This window comes from Trachemys scripta, chromosome 3, assembly GCF_013100865.1.
Source record: "Trachemys scripta elegans isolate TJP31775 chromosome 3, CAS_Tse_1.0, whole genome shotgun sequence".
NCBI classification, from domain to species: Eukaryota; Metazoa; Chordata; order Testudines; family Emydidae; genus Trachemys; species Trachemys scripta.
Window position 1 is genome coordinate 15737480 of NC_048300.1, and position 20891 is coordinate 15758370.

At 43.8% G+C, this 20891-nt stretch overlaps 1 protein-coding gene across 11 annotated transcripts in view; it reads left to right on the forward strand.

Annotated features, from left to right (window-relative positions):
• Window positions 1-20891, forward strand: part of EHBP1 (EH domain binding protein 1) — a 327133-nt gene that overhangs the window by 147379 nt on the left and 158863 nt on the right. For 7 of the 11 annotated variants that reach the window (XM_034764183.1, XM_034764182.1, XM_034764189.1 and 4 more), the window contains exons 7-9: window positions 3458-3597; window positions 14528-14632; window positions 15314-15436. In XM_034764183.1, the coding sequence (XP_034620074.1) occupies window positions 3458-3597; window positions 14528-14632; window positions 15314-15436 (368 nt within the window). The remainder of the gene's footprint in view (window positions 1-3457; window positions 3598-14527; window positions 14633-15313; window positions 15437-20891) is intronic. The other 4 variants (XM_034764186.1, XM_034764190.1, XM_034764192.1 and 1 more) reach the window with 1 other exon arrangement.

Genomic DNA, 20891 nt, shown 5'->3' on the forward strand with positions numbered 1-20891 from the left:
TCCCGCCATCCCCATTGGCCCGGGACGGCGAACCGCGGCGAGTGGGGGCCACGATTGGCCGAACCTGCCGCGTCAGCAGGTAAATAAACTGGCCCGGCCCACTAGGGTGCTTACCCTGGTGAGCCGCGTGCCGAACGTTGCCGACCCCTGGTCTATAGGTCAGGTAGGCAGGATTCTCCCTGCCTCATCAGGATTCTGCAGTAGCTTCTCTCTGCTTGATTGGTGAAAATGGCTGAAGACCCCAAATAGACAAGCTCCTGACTTTTTATTAACCTTTCAGTCCCTCTGTCATTTGATGCCTGGATCAGCCTCCTCAGGTGATCACAGACCCCCTACTTTGTGCCAGGCAGCCTCTCCCCAGACAAACCAATTCTTCTGGGTGGGAGGCCAGCTGTTGTCTAGGATGTTAGTATTTGAACAGAGGACCAACCGGATTAATGACTCTGTTGTCAGCCTTATATCAGTACCCTTTGGAATTTCAGTCTAACATGGAGGTAAAAGGACAACAGAGAAGACACAGAGCTGCACATTCAAAATGGCATTTTCACCTTGGTAAAGATACATCTAGAGAGATCATAATCTCACACCAGAACACCGGTTCTGACCCAGAGAGCATTCCTGCTCTCTGAACTGGGGATACAGTAGATAAGTTTGGTATTTATAACAGACCTTCTGAATGGCTACTTGGAAGGCGGAATGATGAATACCTTTGAGCAAAGAGTATTCCATATCCAGTCAGTACTCAGATTGAGATTTTTTTCAGGTTTCGTTTTCTTACCATGCAAAATCAGTTCGTTTTTTGTTGTTGTAAATGTTGCACTCTAGGGCTATGTCTACACTACAACTTATGCTGGCATAAGCGCTAATGTGCACAGTGAGCTTCTCTCACTGACACAGCTTCTGCCGCTCAGGGTGTTTGGGGGCCCTGATTCATGAAAGCAAATCTCTTCAGGACTGCACTTAAGCATGTGCTTAAGTTGCATTGAAATTGATGGGACTCAAGAATATGCTTAAAGTTAAGCATGGGGTGAGCTTAAGACAGGGTTTCTCACAACAAATTTTTTGGTGGCCTCAGAGTGTGGCCACCAACGCTTGCTGACAATTTTTCCTAAAATACTTAATTAACTTTAGGAAAAACAAATAAATATGCACATATACATGTCCAACTCATTACAATTTATTTATGTATGGGTTTTTTCAGACTCGGTAATAAAAATAATTTACAGTTGTCTCTATTCTTTACTGGACCTAAACAGACTAGAAACACACATAAGGCACCACGCATGTTCTTGTCTTTTTGTTGTTGTTTCTTTTGCTTCTTTGGTTGTGCTTTTTTTTTTTCTTCTAAGACTTGCTAGCTGGTAAGTCTTCTGCTGTAAAAAGTGATATTTGTATGTTTGTTAATATCGCTTTTCATAGCAGGCTTACTCAGCTATGGCAAGCCAGGGACAAATTAAGCCCTGAATGGAGAGGCTGGCAGCAGGGCCGGCTCCAGCTGTTTTGCTGCCCCAAGTGGCAAAGGGGGAAAATAAATAAATAAATAAATAAATAAAGATAAAGCCGCGATTGGCGGCACTTCGGCAGCAGCTCTACCACGCCGCTTCATTCTTCGGCGGCAATTCAGCAGCCGGTCCTTCCCGCTGCCGAATTGCCGCCGAAGACCCGCATGTGCCGCCCCTTTCCATTGGCCGCCCCAAGCACCTGCTTCCTGCACTGGTGCCTGGAGCCGGCCCTGGCGGGCAGGGAGGCAGCAGGGCCCAGGGACAATGGCGGGGGTGGTGAGCCTGGGTTTGGCGCCTGGAACCAGAGCCTGCCACCACGTGGATGGAGCCTGAAGCCCTGTGTCTGAAGCCTGCCTCTCCTACCCCTGGGAAAGTGCGGAATTCACCAGCTGCCTGAACCTCCAGAGCTTGTGTCCCTCTCTGGAGGGAGGCAGGGCCCAACTGCTGCTGATTAGTTGTTAGGTTCTTATCTTGAAACTCCCCCCCCCCCCCCCAGGTGGGGAAGCTCAGTGGTTCGAGCATTGGCCTGCTAAAGCCAGGGTTGTGAGTTTAATCCTGGAGGGGGCCATTTAGGGATCTGGGGCAAAAATCTGTCTGGGGATTGGTCCTGGTTTGAGCAGGGGGTTGGACTAGATGTCCTTCTGAGGTCCCTTCCAACCCTGATATTCTGTGATTCTACTAGAAGATTCTCTAGTTATCAGTTGCCAGTGTATGTACTTTACTGTGCAGACAATTTGAAACCAGTAAGAGAAGGACCTTTGTGATTTCTTGGATATTAGTTTTAATAATAATTATTATTTATCTTACAGTGGCACTTAGAGGCATCAACTAAGATCAGGGTCCCATTGTGCTATGTGCTTTGCAAATATGTAGGAAGAGTCTATCCCTGCCCGAAAGAGCTCACAATTTAATTAGTATACTGAACTCATCAAGACTATGCAGATGTGTAAGTTACTCATGTGTAGTTTTTGTGCAGGATTGGGGCCTGGTTTGTACTTGATCTTTAGTTTACTACCATATAGGATGGCTTTTAAAGTAACTTTGTATCAATGTCATGAAAATGTATCAGCCCAGGCACAAAATCTTTTACCACGGTTAACGTATAACATGGAGAGAGGGAAATTAATGATATTTTTTCCTTGCCTATTTTAAAAAAAAAATTGCTTTGGGTAAGTAAGTGAATAGACTACTGCAAAGCTGCTATAAAATATCTTGATTAAACAATAGAAAGGTATTAAAATAGTTTTAAAAAATTGAGTCCAACCATGTTTCAAGAATGACACTGTGAACTTGAAGACATACTGGTTGCTATGGAAATAGCACTTTAGAACATTCATTGGTTTAAATCTTTTGTCTGCAGCCATGTTTTCAATAAGATTCAGTTGTAATCCACACTCCAGTGGTGCATACATGCAAGGGACAGAAATTGGCCCATAAAATATAAAAAAATTTCTTGTTTATGTATTAGTGAATTTAGGAGAGAAATTGTAGTATTGTGAGTCTCAGGAGAAGGTGGCGGTTCATAGGCACTAGGTCTGACCAAGCATCCTCAGCTTATATTAAATGACCCCCGAAAGGAATAAATTATTGTTCCGTATAACTTCAGGACTGATTTAAAAAATTGTAAGAGGAGAGGATTAAATTGACCCTTCATGAAAGCATTTTTTTGCTTTTAAGTTTTTGGCAATGGGAAACTTGTAATCTAGAAATTAACACTATGAACATATACATACATATCTTGTTCTTATAAGGATTCTTAAGACTACTTCCAAAGCCCATCAAAGTCAACTGAAGGCTATCCCTTGACTTCAAAAGGTTTTAGAGCAGGCCCTTAGTAAAGAAAAGGAAACTTCTTTTTGAAAAAATTGTATTTTAATAGTAAAATACTATCAAATATGACTTGAACAGTATTGCCTTTTAATGATTTGTTTGATGTATTGGAATTTGTGGTATAGAGATGAAGACATGCAAAGCCTGGCTAGTTTGATGAGTATGAAGCAAGCCGACATTGGAAATTTAGATGATTTTGAGGAAGACAATGAAGAAGATGAAGAGAACAGAGTGAATCAGGAGGAAAAGGCTGCAAAAATTACAGGTTGGTCTGGTCACAAAGGGACATCAATAAGATATTGTTTTTTCCCTATAATCAGGAAAGTTCCATGGATTTTATTCTTCTATTATGTCAGTATGCTTTCTTATAAAACAGCAACTTAGGATAAACCAATTGCATATGTCCTGATAATACAGCTACACATGAGGCTAATTTTTGTGAATTTCAGAGACTTGCTTTCTTTGTATCGCATTTTCAGAAGGGGAAGCCAAGGAGAGGTGTAAACAGAGCAGTAGAAGGACAGGAAAAGAGATGGGAACAATCAGGAGGGGAGAAAACAAGAGAGAAAGGGTGGAAATGGAAGAGGAAAAGAAATATTGGGAGACTGAATAAAAAAGTGGTCCTGTGAATGGATAGAGAGGCCCAACTTGGTCATCAGCAAGCAGGGGACCACTCCGAGGCAGGACCCAATCAGGTTCCCCATAGTGAAAACAGTCTAAAGCAGGGGTCCCCAACGTGGTGCCAGAGGGCGCCATGGCGTCTAAGTGCGCCTGCATACTGACCAGCAGACGAGCATCTGCCAAAATGCCGCTGACAAGCAATGTCATCCAGAGGCATTGCCACCGAAATGCTGCCAATTTTCAGTGGCATTTCGGCAGCGATGCCTCTGGACGATGCTGCTTGTCGGCGGCATTTTGGCGGCGACGCCTATTGATGTTGACGCTTGTCGGCAGCATTTCGGCGGATGCTCATCCACCGCCGCAGTCCTCCGTGGCTCATCGTCTGGCGCCCGCCAGACGAAAAAGGTTGGGGACCACTGGTCTAAAGAATGATCTGCATTAGATAACTGAGCTATTTCAAGTTACATATTATAGCTAAATGGTTATTGAACTTCTTGATCTCAAAAGGGTTTAGTGTGCCCAGGGTGGCTAGTGTGGTGAGTGCAAATCAGATCAGCATGTCCAAACACAAAGCTTCCTCCTACAGTTGTTATGCCTGTATATTGTGGCACCTGTCCCACAAATTCAGGCACAGCTCTCTCCTTTCTGAATTATGTGTTTCGGGAGTTGAATGTATACTGATTAAAGATGACCTGCAAAGGATTAAAATAGATTGGGTTGATAAAGATGACCTTAAACTTTTTTTTTTTTTTAAGTGTGTGTAAGTCATGCTTGTTTGAAATATCAGGAAAGTCAGAACAGGTCTTACCTGATGTACTTGTTGGGGGTCTGAAATGAAAGCTGTCTCTTCTCAGCTCTTACCTGAACAATGAAGATGATGAATTGTTAAGAGTTCTTCTCCTTGCTATTCAGGCATTTGAGATAAATAACAATTTCTAATGTAAGAAAAGAGTCTAGAAGAGGAAAGATGCCTTTCATGTGCCCTCAGTCATAAAGAAGCAAAAAAAAGGCACAAACACATCCCCTAGTGCAGAGTTTTTCAAAGTTAGGGTTGCAACCCAGTATTGGATCATGACCCGAAAGGCACTGGGTCGCCTTGCTCAGCGACTCAGCAGTGCTGACCAGGATGTTGAAAGTCCCATCGCCGGTGCTGCCAAGCTAAGGCAGCTGATAGTGCCTACCTGCTCTGACACCGCGCTGCGCCCTGGAAGCAGCCAGCAGTAGGTCTGGCTTCTAGGCAGGGTGGCCACGGGGCTCCGCGTGCTGCCCCTCCCTGAGCACCGGCTCCTCACTCGGAGCTGAGGGCGTGGGGCAGTGCCTGTAGGCAAGAGCCGCACAGAGCCGCTTGTGCTCTGCCGTCTAGGAGCCAGACCTGCTGCTGGCCACTTCCGGGGCGCAGCGCAGTTCATGGTCCCAGGACAGGCGGGAAGCTGACCGGGAGCCGCCAGACGTAAGTCGCGCCCCAATCTCCTGCCCCAGTCTTGAGACCCCCCCAAACCCCTCATCCCTAGCCCCACCCCAGAGCCTGTACCCCCAGCCCAGAGCCCTGACCCCCTCCTGCACTCCAACCCCCTGCCCCAGCCCAGAGCCCCCTCCCACACCCTGAACCCCCATTCCTAGCCCCACCCTTAAGCCCTCACCCCCACACTCCAATCCTCTGCCCCAATCTTGAGCCCCTCCCAACCCCTCATCCCCAGCTCCGTTCGGTCGTGGGCATTAACAGTTTTCTTCAACCTTGTCCCCAGAAAAAAAGTTTGAAAACCACTGCCCTACTGTATCAGGTTACTAAAAAAAAAAAAAAAAAAGTTAATCTAAATAATAGTGTGCCCTGTGGTTTTAATATGATGGGTGAGAGGTTGCCAAGTGGAGCCAAGACCAGCCATGTAATGACTCAGCTGCTGTGTTGGACCTGTATGGAATGGGAGGGCATCTGGGGTAGACTATGACAGGTTGCAGAAATGGTTCTCTTGAGTTGTCAAGGGCTATTCCTGAGTGTCACAAGGTGCATTGTGGGATTGCATTGGGAAGACTAATTGAATCATTGGAGTTGCATCATTGTTATTCTAGTCCTCATTAGCACTGAAATGGGTCAGGCAAAAACAGCTATGACTTCTTGGACCTGTAGTGGTACTTAGAACAGCCGTGAAACATTACAATCACTTTTGTTTAGCTTCTAGACTACTTCAGTTTCTGGTTTAAGGCTTTGATCCTAATCTTTAGAGTCCCAACCAGGTCAGGACCCAGCTATGTCAGTGACCAGATCTCCATCCGTGCTGTACTTTTCTGGGACAGTGCAATTCACAAAGCCCAGGATGAAATGTGTGAGAGACTGAGATAAAGCATTCTTGGTCAAGGGGTGGAATAAGACCAGGCTGATCACCTTTAGGATAATGCTGCAAGACCCACCTCTCAGAGGAAGCTTTTCCACCATATCCAGAAGGATTTAGGTACACATACAAAACAGATAAACTATAATCAAGAATAAAAACTAAAAAACCCCACAAACCTGAAGCAAGGCCTCCTATAATTAGGGGGAAGAGAGGAGCGGAAAGCTCCATAAAGCCCACTAAAGACCCGGTGGGAAGACCTACTTTACCTGGGAAATACCAAGATATTACTGTGATGGTGTAACAGAAAACCCATATGTAAAGAGGCTGACAGATGTAAAGTGCCAGCTCCTGGCTTCCATTTCTATCCCTTTTGCATTGTACCACTCAAGGGGGACGGAGAGCTTCTCTAACAGGGGGATTCCTGTGATGTTGGGGGAGTCCCCAGCTGGTCTAAAGCCAGCGTAGTTAAGTCTATGCCATCCACTTTACTTTGCCAAGTGTAAGGACGTTCCTGGGAGGGCCTAGTGTAGCTTATAGCTGCTTTTTCCCTCCTCCACACACTTACCCTGAATCCTGCACCAGTCACAGCTTGGACCCACGGTTCTGACCCAGAGAGCATTCCCGCTCTCTGAACTGGGGATACAGTAGATAAGTTTGGTATTTATAACAGACCTTCTGAATGGCTACTTGGAAGGCGGAATGATGAATACCTTTGAGCAAAGAGTATTCCATATCCAGTCAGTACTCAGATTGAGATTTTTTTCAGGTTTCGTTTTCTTACCATGCAAAACCAGTTCGTTTTTTGTTGTTGTAAATGTTGCACTCTAGGGCTATGTCTACACTACAACTTATGCTGGCATAAGCGCTAATGTGCACAGTGAGCTTCTCCCACTGACACAGCTTCTGCCGCTCAGGGGGGTGGTTTCTTTTATGCCAAGAGGAGAACTCTCTCCCATTGGCGGAGAGTGTCTTCCCCACACACACTGCAGCGCTGTAAGGGTAGGCATGTCCTAAGACCCACAGGTAAAAAGCCTGAAAGGAAAAGGTCAGCCTCAGAGACAGTTTTGTTCTGTTTGCTGCAACTGCTGAACTATGCCATTAGCTGAACATCTCCTGTTTGAGAGAGGTGAGAAAGGGCGTTGGGCAGTGGGAGGGAGGGTGGAGGAGAATGGGTGCATGTAGTTTTCCAGAGTAGATGAAATAGCATAAAGAAAGGACAATAAGTAATCAGGAAAAAGTAAATATTAAGGTCCTGTTCCAATATCCATTAAAATCAATGTAAAGACTCCTATTGACTTTGATGGACGTTGGATTGGGTCCTAAAAGAGCTACAGTAAATGTACTGAAAGGAGAAAGAAATGAAATTCCAAGGAAAACTAAGAACCAAAGGGGGAAAATATCTACAGTAGAAAAAGAGATGGGAAACATGGAGTTAGATCAAAAGACACAGCTATTTTGAAAAAGTGAAGAAATATATAAAGAGGAAACAGAAAGAGGTAGTAGGGCACTATAAAAATCAGTCTTTTGAAAATAATTACATTTACAGAACCATTTAAAGCTAATTGAGAATAAGTGCTGTCAGCCACTTTGAACGCTTGTTTTCTGCCTACATTTTCTCACACATTGGTTAGGATATTGCAGGACAAGGACTCTGGTCTGTTCTCACAGACTCAGTGGCCTTAGGCCACTTAACCTCTCTCTATGTTTTCCCAACCGTAAAATGGGGATAACAACACTTAACTACTTTACAGGGTGTTTTGTAGATTAATTGGTTAATGTTTGTAAGAGCTTTGAAGATGTAGCATACTGTACAAATAGTAGAATTAAGTGTTATCTTACTTTTGACTCCAGGTCTAATCACTCAGCTGTCTCTTTCGTTGTCTGGAGATTGAAAGATAGCTGTACTGAAGGATGTATATGTAAAATGAATTCTGAGGATTTTATTGCAAACTCTGTCCTTTTGCAGTATACTCTGAACATTGGATTTGGGTCAACATGTGACTGTAATATAAATAAATAATTGTAATTTCATTTCTCATGGCAGCTAGAGTGACCCAATCAATAAATGATAGATGAGGGGAGTAGAGAGATTGATCTCGGTTCTACTCCTAGCTTTGCCCTGATTTGGTGTGTGACTTTGGGTATGTCACTGAACTTGTGTGCGCTTCAGTTTCTTCATCTATAGAATGAGGAAAGCACCTCTCGAAAGCAGTTTGGGGTCTGTGGGTTGAAAGCACAATATGAGAGCTGAATGTAATAATTGTTGTTGTCACTGAATTGACCCTAAAGTGGAGGTTGCAACAGGCTTTCCATTCTTAGCCCTGTAGGGGGCTTTGCGGGGATTAGACCCCAGATCTGTGGGACAGCTGACTCCTCAATGCCACAGCCCAGCAGCTGCAGTAGGGCTGTTTTGTCTTATCAGATGTAAATCCTCTTGGGACAGACCCCACAGGAAGTACCATCTCAGAAGGACAGACTGATAGCTTTCCTCATGGCCCCTGATTGGCCCAGGCACCCTATTTAAGCCCGAGAGTAGTTCCAGGAAGTGTCTACAACAAGATGGTCTCCCCTGACAGTTGTAGTGGCAGACCTGCCTCTCGGCTCACTCTTGGACTCCTGACCCTAGGTTCCTGACTCTCTTTGACTTCTAGCTCCTGACACCATTCCTGGCCTCTGACCACCACTGCTCTGACCATAAGAGCTGACCACCCAAGCTGCAATTGTGACACCCTATTGTCATTACATAGTCACTTTAAAAAAATCCATTAGCCTGAAAGTATCTCATGCTTAGTCACAGCCTGGCTTTTTAATTTTTGTTTTGGTTTGTTTTTTTACATTTAAAAAGAAAGTCCACTTAACCACTCTGTGTTAAGTGAACTCGAAAATAACATACATGTTCCTGTTTTTAATGTAAAGTTACAAACATTTTAGCTACAGTGTAATTTAAAGAGAGAGATTTTAAAATGGAGGGGAGGGATAGCTCAGTGGTTTGAGTATTGGCCTGCTAAACCCAGGGTTGTGAGTTCAATTCTTTGAGGGGGCCATTTAGGGAACTGGGGTAAAAATCTGTCTGGGGATTAGTCCTGCTTTGAGCAGGGGGTTGGACTAGATGACCTCCTGAGGTCCCTTCCAACCCTGACATTCTATGATTCTGTGAAAATTGCAGAATTGTCATACTTAGGCCTCAATGAGCACAAGTTCCTTTGACATACTTAAGACATTTGATTAATAATTAAGAAAATTAGTATAGCTATGCATGTTTTATTTCTTCACTTAATGTTTTTGAATAGGCACCCAGGCCTTGATGCAGCAGTTGATAGTATGCTGACTACTGCACCTGCGCAGAGACCTATTGACTTCACTGGGGTTCCATATGGACTCAACATCTGCCCAGATGTTATCAGTTGTGGAGTCTTGAGCCCAAGTGTACTTCAAGCACAGATCTCTGAAGAATCACACGTAATACTGATCATCCCAACCTTCTGCCAGATGCCAAATTCTCCCTTAGGGCCAAATTCTGACACCTTTACTACTCTTTAGTAGCACCTAACCACACAAAAAGTCCCATTTACTTCAGTGGGTTACTTGTAGACCAAGATAATGTGAATAAGTAGATAATAGGATGTATAAAAGAGGATATAGGCCATAGATTCCTATGCTTCCCATTTCAACCCTCCAAATATAATATAGACCATTTTATCCTGTAATTAGAGACAATGAAATGCGTATAGGTGTTTAGGGCGGCAGATGGGACCACATGATTCAAACCACATCAAAGAATTCAATGTTGGCTCCTTGTTTTAACTAGTTATTTGTTCATAGTTCTGCTTTATAAGCTTATATTCAGCTTTTCATTTGAGTAAAGAAATACATGTGTCAGTCTATGTTTTGAGTCCAAAAGAAATCTCAAAATGTAGCTACTACGTTGTTCAGATTTCCAGCAAGTCTTTGTATGTTGAAGCTGAACAAGAAGGAGCTTAAGACTCCTAAGCTGACTGATTTCAAATTGACAGTGTTTAAGACCTATAAAACCCAGGCTGTTTAGGAAGCTAATGTGGTTGAGATGTGTTCCGGGATGGCTGCACCATCTTTAGAATAGACTGTACTGCATCTTCCTACTTGGAAATCAGTTACGTATTTATGTGGAAGAGTTACTACGTCTTTGCAAAACATTCAAATCTAAGATTTTTAGTAAAGCAACTTTTGGCTCCTTGTCTTAAATACTTAGAGATTCTGTGCCAGATTCTTGCCCTGCTTTTGGTTTCTTTGCACCAAAGGATAGTGTGTGGTTTATGTCCAGTGGAAAGGGGTGACCCAGGAATCTCTGCATCCCACCAGCGGCCAGTTGTAAGAACGTCCCTTGATGAGTAAGGCTGTTGTAGTCATGGGTATTTTTAGTAAAAGTCATTTACAGGTCTCTGCAGTAAACAAAAGTTCACGGCCTGTGATCTATCCATGACTTGTACTATATAGGCCTGACTAAATCTTGCGGGGTGGGGTGGCCCGTGGGTGCTGGGGATGGTGACTCAGGACCCCCAGGGATGCTGGGGAGGGAGAGGGGTTGACAGGGCTGGCAGACTCCCTACCCAGCTCTGTGCCTCCCGTAAGTGGCGACATCCCCCTCCCTCAGCCCCTGGGGGGGGCGTGGCCAGGCAGCTCTGTGCACTGCCTCCGTCCCGAGTGCTGACTCTGCAGCTGAACAGTGGCCAATGGGAGCTGTGGGGGTGGTGCCTGCAGGCGGAGGCAGTGCACAGAGCTCCCTGGCTCCGCCTAGGAGCCGAGGGATATCGCTGTTTCTGGGGAGCCTCCTTGAGGTAAGCACCGCCCAGAGCCCTCGCCCCCTCCTGCGCCCCAGCCAAGCCCTCCACCCAAACTCCTGCTGCTGCTGTGGGAGGTGGATGCAGTGGCCCATGACTGCTCCAGCCGTGGCTGGTGCGGCTGGCCCAGGGGCTGCCTGAACTGCTCAGGTGGCCCATGTGCCAGCCAGGGCCGGTGCTACCATTAAGGTGAACTAGGCGGTCGCCTAGGGTGCCAAGCTTTGGAGGCGCCAAAAAGCGTTCCTCCCCGAGCGCGCGGTTGCCACTCCACTTCTCCCGCCTTCCAGGCTTGCAGCGCCAATCAGCTGTTTGGCGCCGCAAGCCTGGGAGGAGAATTAGAGAATTAGAGCACGGGCGGCATACTCGGAGAGGAGGCGGAGCAGAGGTGAACTGGGGTGGGGAGGTGCCGCACGGCTCCCCTGGCCGGGGGAGTGGGGAGCTGCCGCGGGGGTGCCTCAAGGTGTGTGGGGGGGAGCTGCCGCAGGGCTCCCCACCCCAGCTCACCTCTGCTACGCCTCTTCCCCGAGCACGCCGCCACTGCTCCACTTCTCCCGCCTCCCAGGCTTGCAGCGCCAATCAGCTGTTTGACGCCACAAGCCTGGGAGGAGAATTAGAGCGGGGGCTGCATGCTCGGGGAGGAGGCGGAGCAGAGGTGAGCTGGGGTGGGGAGCTGCTGCACGGCTCCCCGGGGAGGTGGGGGAGCTGCCGCAGGGGAAGGGGGGAGGCTCAGGGCGGGGAGCTGCCGTAGGGCTGGGGGGGGGCGCAAGGTGGAAGTTTTGCCTAGGGCGGTGCCAGCCACACTGGCCACTACAGAAGCCCCGGAGGTCCCGGAAAGTCTTGAATCCCGTGGCACACTCCCAACCTTACTGATGAGCTATGGGCACCCAGCATCAGTTAGAGCAACTGTAACCATGCCTCATTGGGTCACAACTGAGGATGCCAAATTCAGGATGAACTGCTGAGAAATAGGGCGAACACAACCCATATCTTTCATAAAATATATCAGACCAGCCACAAAAATAAACTCCTGTTTCACCACAATGGCTAACAAGAAGTCATAAAAGCAGTTTCCTTGGGCATTCCAGTTCTTATGTCATCACCAAAAACCCTGGATTTAGAGATGAGTGGTTCTGTACAACCAGTCTCATTAAGTGAAAGGTTCTTCTGATCCCAAAGTACCAGCCACACACCCAGGTCAATATATAACTTGGATCTTACCCCAAAATCACTCTGATGCCAATACTTCAGTATCTAAAATCTAAAAAGAAAGAAAGGTGAGAGTTGAAGTTGGTTAAAGGAATCAAGCACATACAGTAAGGGCAAAGCTCTTGGTTCAGGCTTGTAGCAGGGATGGAATAAACTGCTGGCTTAGTAAGTCTCTTGTTGCTTCCAAATCATTGGAAGGACCTCAGTCCCTTGGTTAGAATGCTCCCACTAGTGCAAGTGTGCAGTCCAGAGACTTAGGCAGGACAGGGGCAAAATGGAGGTGTTTCCAGGGCCATTTATATCCTCTGCCATGTGGGCGGAAGCCCATTGTTTCAAACAAAAACCTCAGCAGAGGTAGTGGAGAACCACAGGTGACCAGATCACATGAGCAAGTCACATGTTTATGCCCTATATCGCTCAGTCACTGCAGGAAGCCATTACCTATATTCCAGACAGCATGTTTATAGGACAGTTCAGTCGGTGGAGATGGGCATCTCCCATGGTCCATTGCGAGTTAAGAGTCCTTTTGATGGGCCATTCAATTAGAATAGTCCCTCCAAGATATGCTGGCTAACTACCTCGTGTGCGTTACCCCAGGAGCAAACATTTGAAATCCAGGAATAGAGCCAATATTCATAACTTCAAATACAAAAACGATACATGCATACAAATAGCATAATCCTAACCAGCAAATAATAACCTTTTTCATAGACATCTTACTTGCCACATTTTGTACAAGATTCGTTGCAAATATATAATAGTGGTTGCAACAATGATCTATATAGTCGTATTTTAATCAGATAACATCACAGCAACGCTGTTGTTGCTCAATTTTTCACCTCTGTGTGATTTGTAACTTTTTTTTATCAGTTTGGAAAATAGAGATTTCTGTTTGAGCAACTTTAGTTTCCAGTGATAGTTTTACTTTTCGCAGACACAAACTATGTACATAGATTCTAGGACTGGAAGGGACCTCGAGAGGTCATCGAGTCCAGTCCCCTGCCTGCATGGCAGGAGTTAAAGTTGAGTATGTATCAGTAACTTAAAGGTAAAACATTCCAAGGATCTCAAAAGCCTTATGTCTACCTTGTAATGACACTATGCAATTACCATACAATTCTGCTTAATGCATAACAGTTCATAGTCCTATATTAGATTGAACTGATTTTAAAAGATGTATTAGAATTTTTTTTTTTAAACTCATGTTGTTTCTACAAGGTGGCATAAGTGCTGTAAATTTGGGAGGATACACTGTATCCTTCATCTGTAATTACCGGTAATTGGTTGAATCCCTGCTTTAAGTGCAAACTCAACTCAAGCTTAATTATGGAGTCATGAGTGGCGCTTCCATAATACTTTCCTCACTGTTTTTAGTATTTGTTTCATTGTAAATTGGCGGCACATGACTTGCCATTGCTTTTCCTATTGTTTTATCATCATGTCTTAATTTCCTCCAAGCTGAGTGAGCATCATTGTAAGCAAGTGCATAAAGCCTAAAAGTAACAATACCCAGATTATTTTAACTCAAAAGGCACCTTAATGCAGTTATTTGGTTCTGTTTTAAAATGTTGGTTTCAGAGCTATTCCCAAAGGGCCTCTAATCGCATTGCCATCTATCCAATGAGGAAGGTATTACTAAGAATAAGAATGGCAGAATCGGGCCCTAAATTACTGCAGCCTCTTTTATTCTGTAGTAAACAACATGGTCACTAACATACAATTATTATAAAATTGGGTGTCTCTTAGGTGGAAAAGGGATGGAGATTGGCTCTTAATGAGGCATAATCAAAGTGTATATGTCTGATATTGTTGTAGCCTCAATCTTTTTGTATTAAGCTAACTTTATACTATTAATTTCAAGTTTTACTTACCAACAGGGAAACTGTTAAAATAACCATATTTAGCATACCTTGTTTTTAGATTGATGTCTGTGTTCATTTTAAGTTTTTTGTTAACCTTGAGACTGCTGGTCGTGGGCACCCATCAAAAATTGTTCAGTATGTGCCTTATTGTGTTCCTTCTTGTTAAAATAGCGCTGAAGTGTTTCATACAGGTGCATAAGTGTATTATATATCACTGTAATGATTCATTCTGAATGTATTCTTTTCATTAACAATAAGTGTCCTCTCTTTCCCTGTTTCTCTAGTAATAGCATGCTTTCTACAGCTTTTTCTTTAAATAACCCTACCTTACATTTGTCTTGACTGGCTTCTGTTTACAGAAATTGTAAACCAGTTGAATGCTCTGAGCAGCTTAGATGAAGATCAAGATGACTGCATAAAGCAAGCAAATATGCCTTCAGCTAAATCAGCCAGTTCCTCTGAAGGTCTATGAGCTTTCCTCCTTTCTTTCTGTTTCTGATTGTCTGTATTTACTGTGCCCTGTTACCTTTTGACTTCTGCTTGTATTCAGCTGTCACTTTTATCATTGTGCTTTCCATCCAGTGTGATTTTCAGTAATTTGTAGCACATCCAACAGGTAACAACATGATAGAGTCTCTCTCTTCAGCCACTGCATTGTCACATGATTGTGAATCGGAAAGGAAAACCACATAATTAAAACACAATTTGTGCAGTGAATAATGCTTAACCTTTATAACTTTGCAAAACATTCCTTCTCTCACTTTACGTGAATGTTGCATGTAAAGAAGAGAATTGACAGTGAACAAATATATGAATCATTCATATTTTGAAATCAAGTTGCTGTATTTAGCTTTCTAGATCCACTGCAAAATTTATTGAATTAGATTCGGTCCAGAAGGCTACGGTGGCAGTGTAGTGGGTTAGTACTCATCAATGAACACATTTTATTCAATTAATTTCTTCTGGCTGGAAACGTTGATGTGCTACAAAATACATTAGTTTAGTTCTGCGGTTGGTAATGTGCTCCACTTCGTTGTTCTCAGGGACCACTGGTGTGAATTTCTGAATTTGAAATGTGTTTTGTGAACAGTTAGTATCCAGGGTTGGCTGTGGCCATATTGAAACAATACTTCATTTTTTTCCAGAGCTTATCAACAAGCTTAATTTTTTGGATGAAGAGGAGCAAGACTTGGCCAATTCCAGTTCGAATCCGTTTGACGATCCTGATGCAGCAGAATTAAACCCATTTGAAGATCCTGATGCAGAAGGTGGTGAATTCATTTCACACAATCATTATTTACAGACTCGTTAATGAAGCATAACTTTTTTTCCTAAGGTTACAAACTAAAATTGTTATTCTGGTAAAAACTAACATTATTACATATACCCAGGCAGCAATATCAGGAATCTTAATTGCCAGTGGAAACTGAACATCTGCTTCTCCGATGATATATCAAATTGAAGCTTATTCTCTCTTCGTCTAGTGGTTCCACTAAATAGTGACGGTCTAATGGGAGGGATAATACCAGAATTCTGGCCAAATAACATATTTGCAATCTTACAGTAGCTGCCGTACAGCTGGGCATATGCCTTTTTTAAATCACACTATGACAACACTAGAATGCAATTAATTGTTCTGAAAAGTTGTTTTGAGTTGTTAGTGTGTGAAAATCACCATATAAAGTCAGTGTATATAGAGTGCAACAAAACATATATAAAATATGTGAATGAAAAGAATGCTTCCAAAAGGTGTCAGATTGACAAATCTGGAGTCTGAAGCCTTCTACATAGGCACAAAGAGGAGCGTCGGGGAAAATTTCCCCATGCTCCCTGTCATGGATCCACAGGTCTGGTGCTCTTGAGCAGCTCTGGAACAGTCCCTCGGAGGAACCCCTTCCGTGTGCCAGACCCACTTTAGGGTCACACTCCCACTAGGGAAAGCCACTTGGCTTTACCGCTTCCTTAGACTGAACCTCGGAGCCTTCAGCACCCTTGCTTCACACTGGGAGTGAGTCCACCTGAGTTGGACACCTGAGAGAGACTTGTACACCCAAGGGAGCAATGTACCCCCACCTTCCTTAAACTGGAATGACTCTCAGCCAGCGTTGTAAAAGCAGAAGAGTTTATTAGATGCCCGGAACACAGCATAGAAATTCCTCGGTTAACATAGAGATCAGAAAGTGACAGCATAGTCCTTGGTCAGTCCCAGAGCACAGAGCTTTCTGACCCCTCTTCAGTCCCAGTCCAGGAGCGTCTCCTGCTTCCAGTAGCCCATACTTAACAACCCCACAAGGCCCCTCCTCAGTCCTTTGTTCCTGTTTCCAGGCAAACATTGTCACCTGGTCCTTCTCCTTTGTTCTCCAGTTGGTCATACCTGGCTGGCTTCCTGCAGAGGGCTGGCCATCCATGGTCGTTAGTAGCTATGTGCGAAATGTCCGGGCAATTGGAGTGGCCATTGCCTTCTTGGGCTCGCCATGGGCATGGGGACCCAGGTCCCAGACAGCTAGACATCAGTCACCCCTGTATCTCTGGCTCTCTGCAAAGAGTAAACAACCTTTTCCCACCATCTAGTTAACCAGGCACCACATACGGAAAACTGAGGCACACACAATATTGATACAAAATATTAAGAAAAATTCCCACTCTGTCAGACTCTCCCATCAGTGTACCCCAGTTCTGACTTAGGAACCATCTCTAAGGGTAAGAAAATAGCTCAGTTGCCATGCCCACTCAGCCCTTGAGGTCTCTGATTGGTGTCACTTAGTGGAGTGGTAACTAGGGAGTGGATTGAAACCTACCAAACTTATTTCACACAGGCCACTGATCAGCATTCATATAGTGACAATTGTTAATCATTATCAGCCTGGGCTAGGCTTGGCAACATAAAAGTGAAAGGCAATTACCAATCCACTGAACTACCCAGTCCATGTTCCCCTCTTTGTTTCTGATAGAAGTTTAAAATGCTGTTGTTTGGTTGTTATTGGTAATAAAAACAATAAACATATTTTCATAAGACATTCTGTTAATGAGTAGACGAAAAGACCACTGGACCAATCCTGAGTGCCCTACTCTGTTTTGTACAGTTTCCAAATGCTTCTTTCTTCCCTTATCTCTCTATCCTCTTTGTTTAAAGGCCCTTACTCATTGACATTTCATGCTTCATTTGGCCTTTTATAAACATGAGTTGTGTAACCTTTTCATGAAGTAGTCTTACCTAACCTCTTTTTTGCTGCCAATTTTATCATTTTCAGATCATCTTCTTTAGGTTTATGAAGCTTACTTGCTTCTAACATTTTGCAAATGTGTAGTGTTTATTTGCATCGGTTTTTACAATTCCTTTTATCACTATAAAATCCAGCTGGGTCACCAAAATCACCTTCCCATTGAAATAGGACCATCTCCTACCTCTTTTTAAAATGTATCCCTCTGAGGCCTTGAAGTTTTGATAAATCTTTGTAGCATGTTCAAGCAACTATACCCTTTATTGGTGTATAATTATGTCATTGTTCCTGGTACTACAGGGAAATAACACCTTATTCTATTCTTTTTCTTATACTTGCCTCATCACCATAGCATCTGAGCACGTTTCAGTCGTGCATTGAGTAACGCTGTCACATGTGATTCATTTTGTCTTTCCTCCATTCCCCGCTGGGGAGAACTGTGCACGCAGTGTAGTGTTTTGGTTGGCTTTTGGTATTATTAAAAAAATGTGCATGGGGTGTGTGTGTGTGTGTGTGTGTGTGTGTGTGTGTTTGTTTAGAGAACGCATGCACAGTTTGCACTGGGAAAGGAAGGTGGTCAGGTTTGTGATGGTTTTAGTTCCTGTGGGAACTTAGCATCTGATTCTGCAGATACTTAACTGCCAGGCATAATGCATACTTCTGTGAGAAGTTGCTGTCAGTGGAACCAGGCCAGGTACAGTTGGCAGGAGCTAGTGCAAAAGCGGGCAGTGTGTCTATTGTAAATACGACATCAGTCGGTTCTTTTGTCTCTCCTACCTTTGCAGGTTTATTACTTGGCTACTCAAAATTATTGTGGGTTTGACCCTTGGTGTGCCAAGTTGCAGCTCAGTAGCAGATCTAATTTAATATTACCCATTTAAAGACTTAAAACCAACAAAATATTGAATTGATTCAAACTATGAACAGAAGCCTAAATTTTCAAAATGATTATGGGTGTCTGTTTTTGAATCCCCAACTTGAAATAACCCAAAGTGGCTTGATTTTCAAGGGCAGATGCTCACCATTTCTGACACCCTTTAAGATGTCCCAAGTTGAGTCCCCAAAAATTGAGACACAAGATCACTAGTCACTTTGGCAAATTAAGACACCTGTCCTTACCTAGAAAGTACGCAGCTTTCAGAATTAGGTATTTAGTTGTTATACCATAATATAATATGATCTGGGTTGACATTGTTTTCTAAAGATTGAAATGTTTTACGAAGGCTTTGGCAAATGGCTACAGAATGTTTTACATTTACTGGCCTGTCTTGAAAGGCTTAAGAGACCCATAGTGGGTACAGATGCAGGGTTCAGGAAGGTCTGGAACTCCAGAGCGAAGCCTATGTCGACCTTTCTCAGACCTCCGTGGTTTGCCTGTGACTTGTTCCTCTGTTGCAAGGTCCCTTTCTTTGCACCATGTAACAGTGTGGGAGGCTGAGAGGAGTGTCACTGGCTTGAGGCAGGGCAGATTTTTTTTTTTTTTTTTTTTTTTTAAAAGAAAAATGACAGTAGCTCTATGTTACGCAGGCTGACCAATGAGCTGGGAGGCTCTCCACCCCTTGAAGGGTGGGGACCCTCCTCTCAATGCCTCCATGAAGGTGGGGAAAAATAAGTAGGAATCCGGGATTGTTAGTATGGGAGAGAGGGAGAAGAAGGAGAGAAATAAGAGCCAAGTTTAATTAGGCACCTGCCACTGTCTGGAAAACCCTATACTTGTCTGCAGAGTTGCCAGCTTCAAGGAGACCTGAAAATGATTTTGACAAAGTTCCCTCAGTTTTAGCATATGTGTGAAATAAATTAAATCTTTTAACTAATTGTATGGGGCATTTTAGGGTGCTCTGCATATTGGACTACATCCTGTGGTCCATATTCAGGCAACTAATGGCAGTGAGAATTTGGCCTTAGTAAGGGGTGCAGAATTTGTCCCATAATGTTGAAGCTGAAAGGACTTGCAGAAACTATATTTGTATTTTCCATTAAATTCTATGAAGTTAAAAACAACACGTTACTGCGCTTTAGATATCTCCCCCCCCCCCCCCGCCATGTACCCCATTACACCACTGTTTAGACATGCCCTATGATAATTACAAGGTTGCCCAGTGCTGTGAGGAGATTGAATCTAGGACAGATGGGCAAGAGAGGCAGGTGGTGCTGCCAGCATGCACATACGTGTCAGTTTTGCTTTCTAAGTTACGGACCCTAAATACTGTATTCCAGTTGGCTAAAAAAGATTGCCTTATTTTGTGTGTTGCTGCAAACATCTGCTGAGGGGAATCGCTCACGAGGGGGTAAGTCTCCAGCAGGAGTCAAAACTCTTGAACCTGCAGGAGGAGCCAGGGTGAGAAACAGAGGTGCTGAAGCCAGGGACCCTGTCCTGTGGTAGTGAGGCAGCAAGCCTCAGTGTCTAACACTAAATGAGTACATTTCCAGAGAGACTGTGTAAAAATCAAAGGTGTGGCACAGTGTGGAACCATGACATAGACATAGGGGTCAACTCTTTTGGACTCAGTTGCAGGGTTGATTCTTGTGCACTCCCATGAGAAAATATTTCAAGAGCTAAAAATAATTTTAAAACAGAAAAGGCTTTGGTTAAAAATTAGGCAAAGGTTCAACATAAATAATACAACTTGAACTAATAAGTAAAGCTATGATTTAGTCATGGGTATTTTTAATAAAAGTCAGACAATAACCAAAAACTAACTACTGAATATAGTAGAGCTAAATTTAACTACTGTATATGTTACTTCCTTTTGTGTTAGATTGCATTGGTTTCACTCAAGGGAAAATAGATTGCAGATCACATGAGATTTTTAAAGGGATTTTTATATGTAAAGTGCCTGAGTAATCATTGGTAGTTGGAAACACTCCATAAATAAGAGGTATAGAATATAGTAATAAATGTCATATATATATTCACCAGAACCTGTGGTAAAGTCGATTTTTTGTGCTGTTGATCTCGTCCTTAATCATTCAAGTGTGCTTATGTTCTCTGTACCCATCTTCAGTTTAAATAAGGCTGGTACAGTTATGATCTGTAGGTATCAATCCTTTATTGTGGGAAATACATAATCTCTTTTTATTCTCCCCTCTTCTGAAAGTAGCAGTATTTCAGAGTGGACAAATGAGCTGTCTCTTCTGAAACAGACAGCAGTGAAAGGGCCTGTAACAAAATATGCTCTTGTAACTCTTGGAATTCAGATGTGAAAGTTTCAGTAGCTCAAGGAACAGGAGTCCTGAGATTCTTCCTAAAATGAGATCTCTCCAGCTCCATACCTGTAGCTCTCAAGAAGGATGAACCAGGGCTGAGACTGGGGTCCCATTGCACTTGCCACTATATAAATGTAAAAAGCAACAGAGGGTCCTGTGGCACCTTTAAGACTAACAGAAGTATTGGGAGCATAAGCTTTCGTGGGTAAGAACCTCACTTCTTCAGATGCAAGCCTTGAAGAAGTGAGGTTCTTACCCACGAAAAGCTTATGCTCCCAGTACTTCTGTTAGTCTC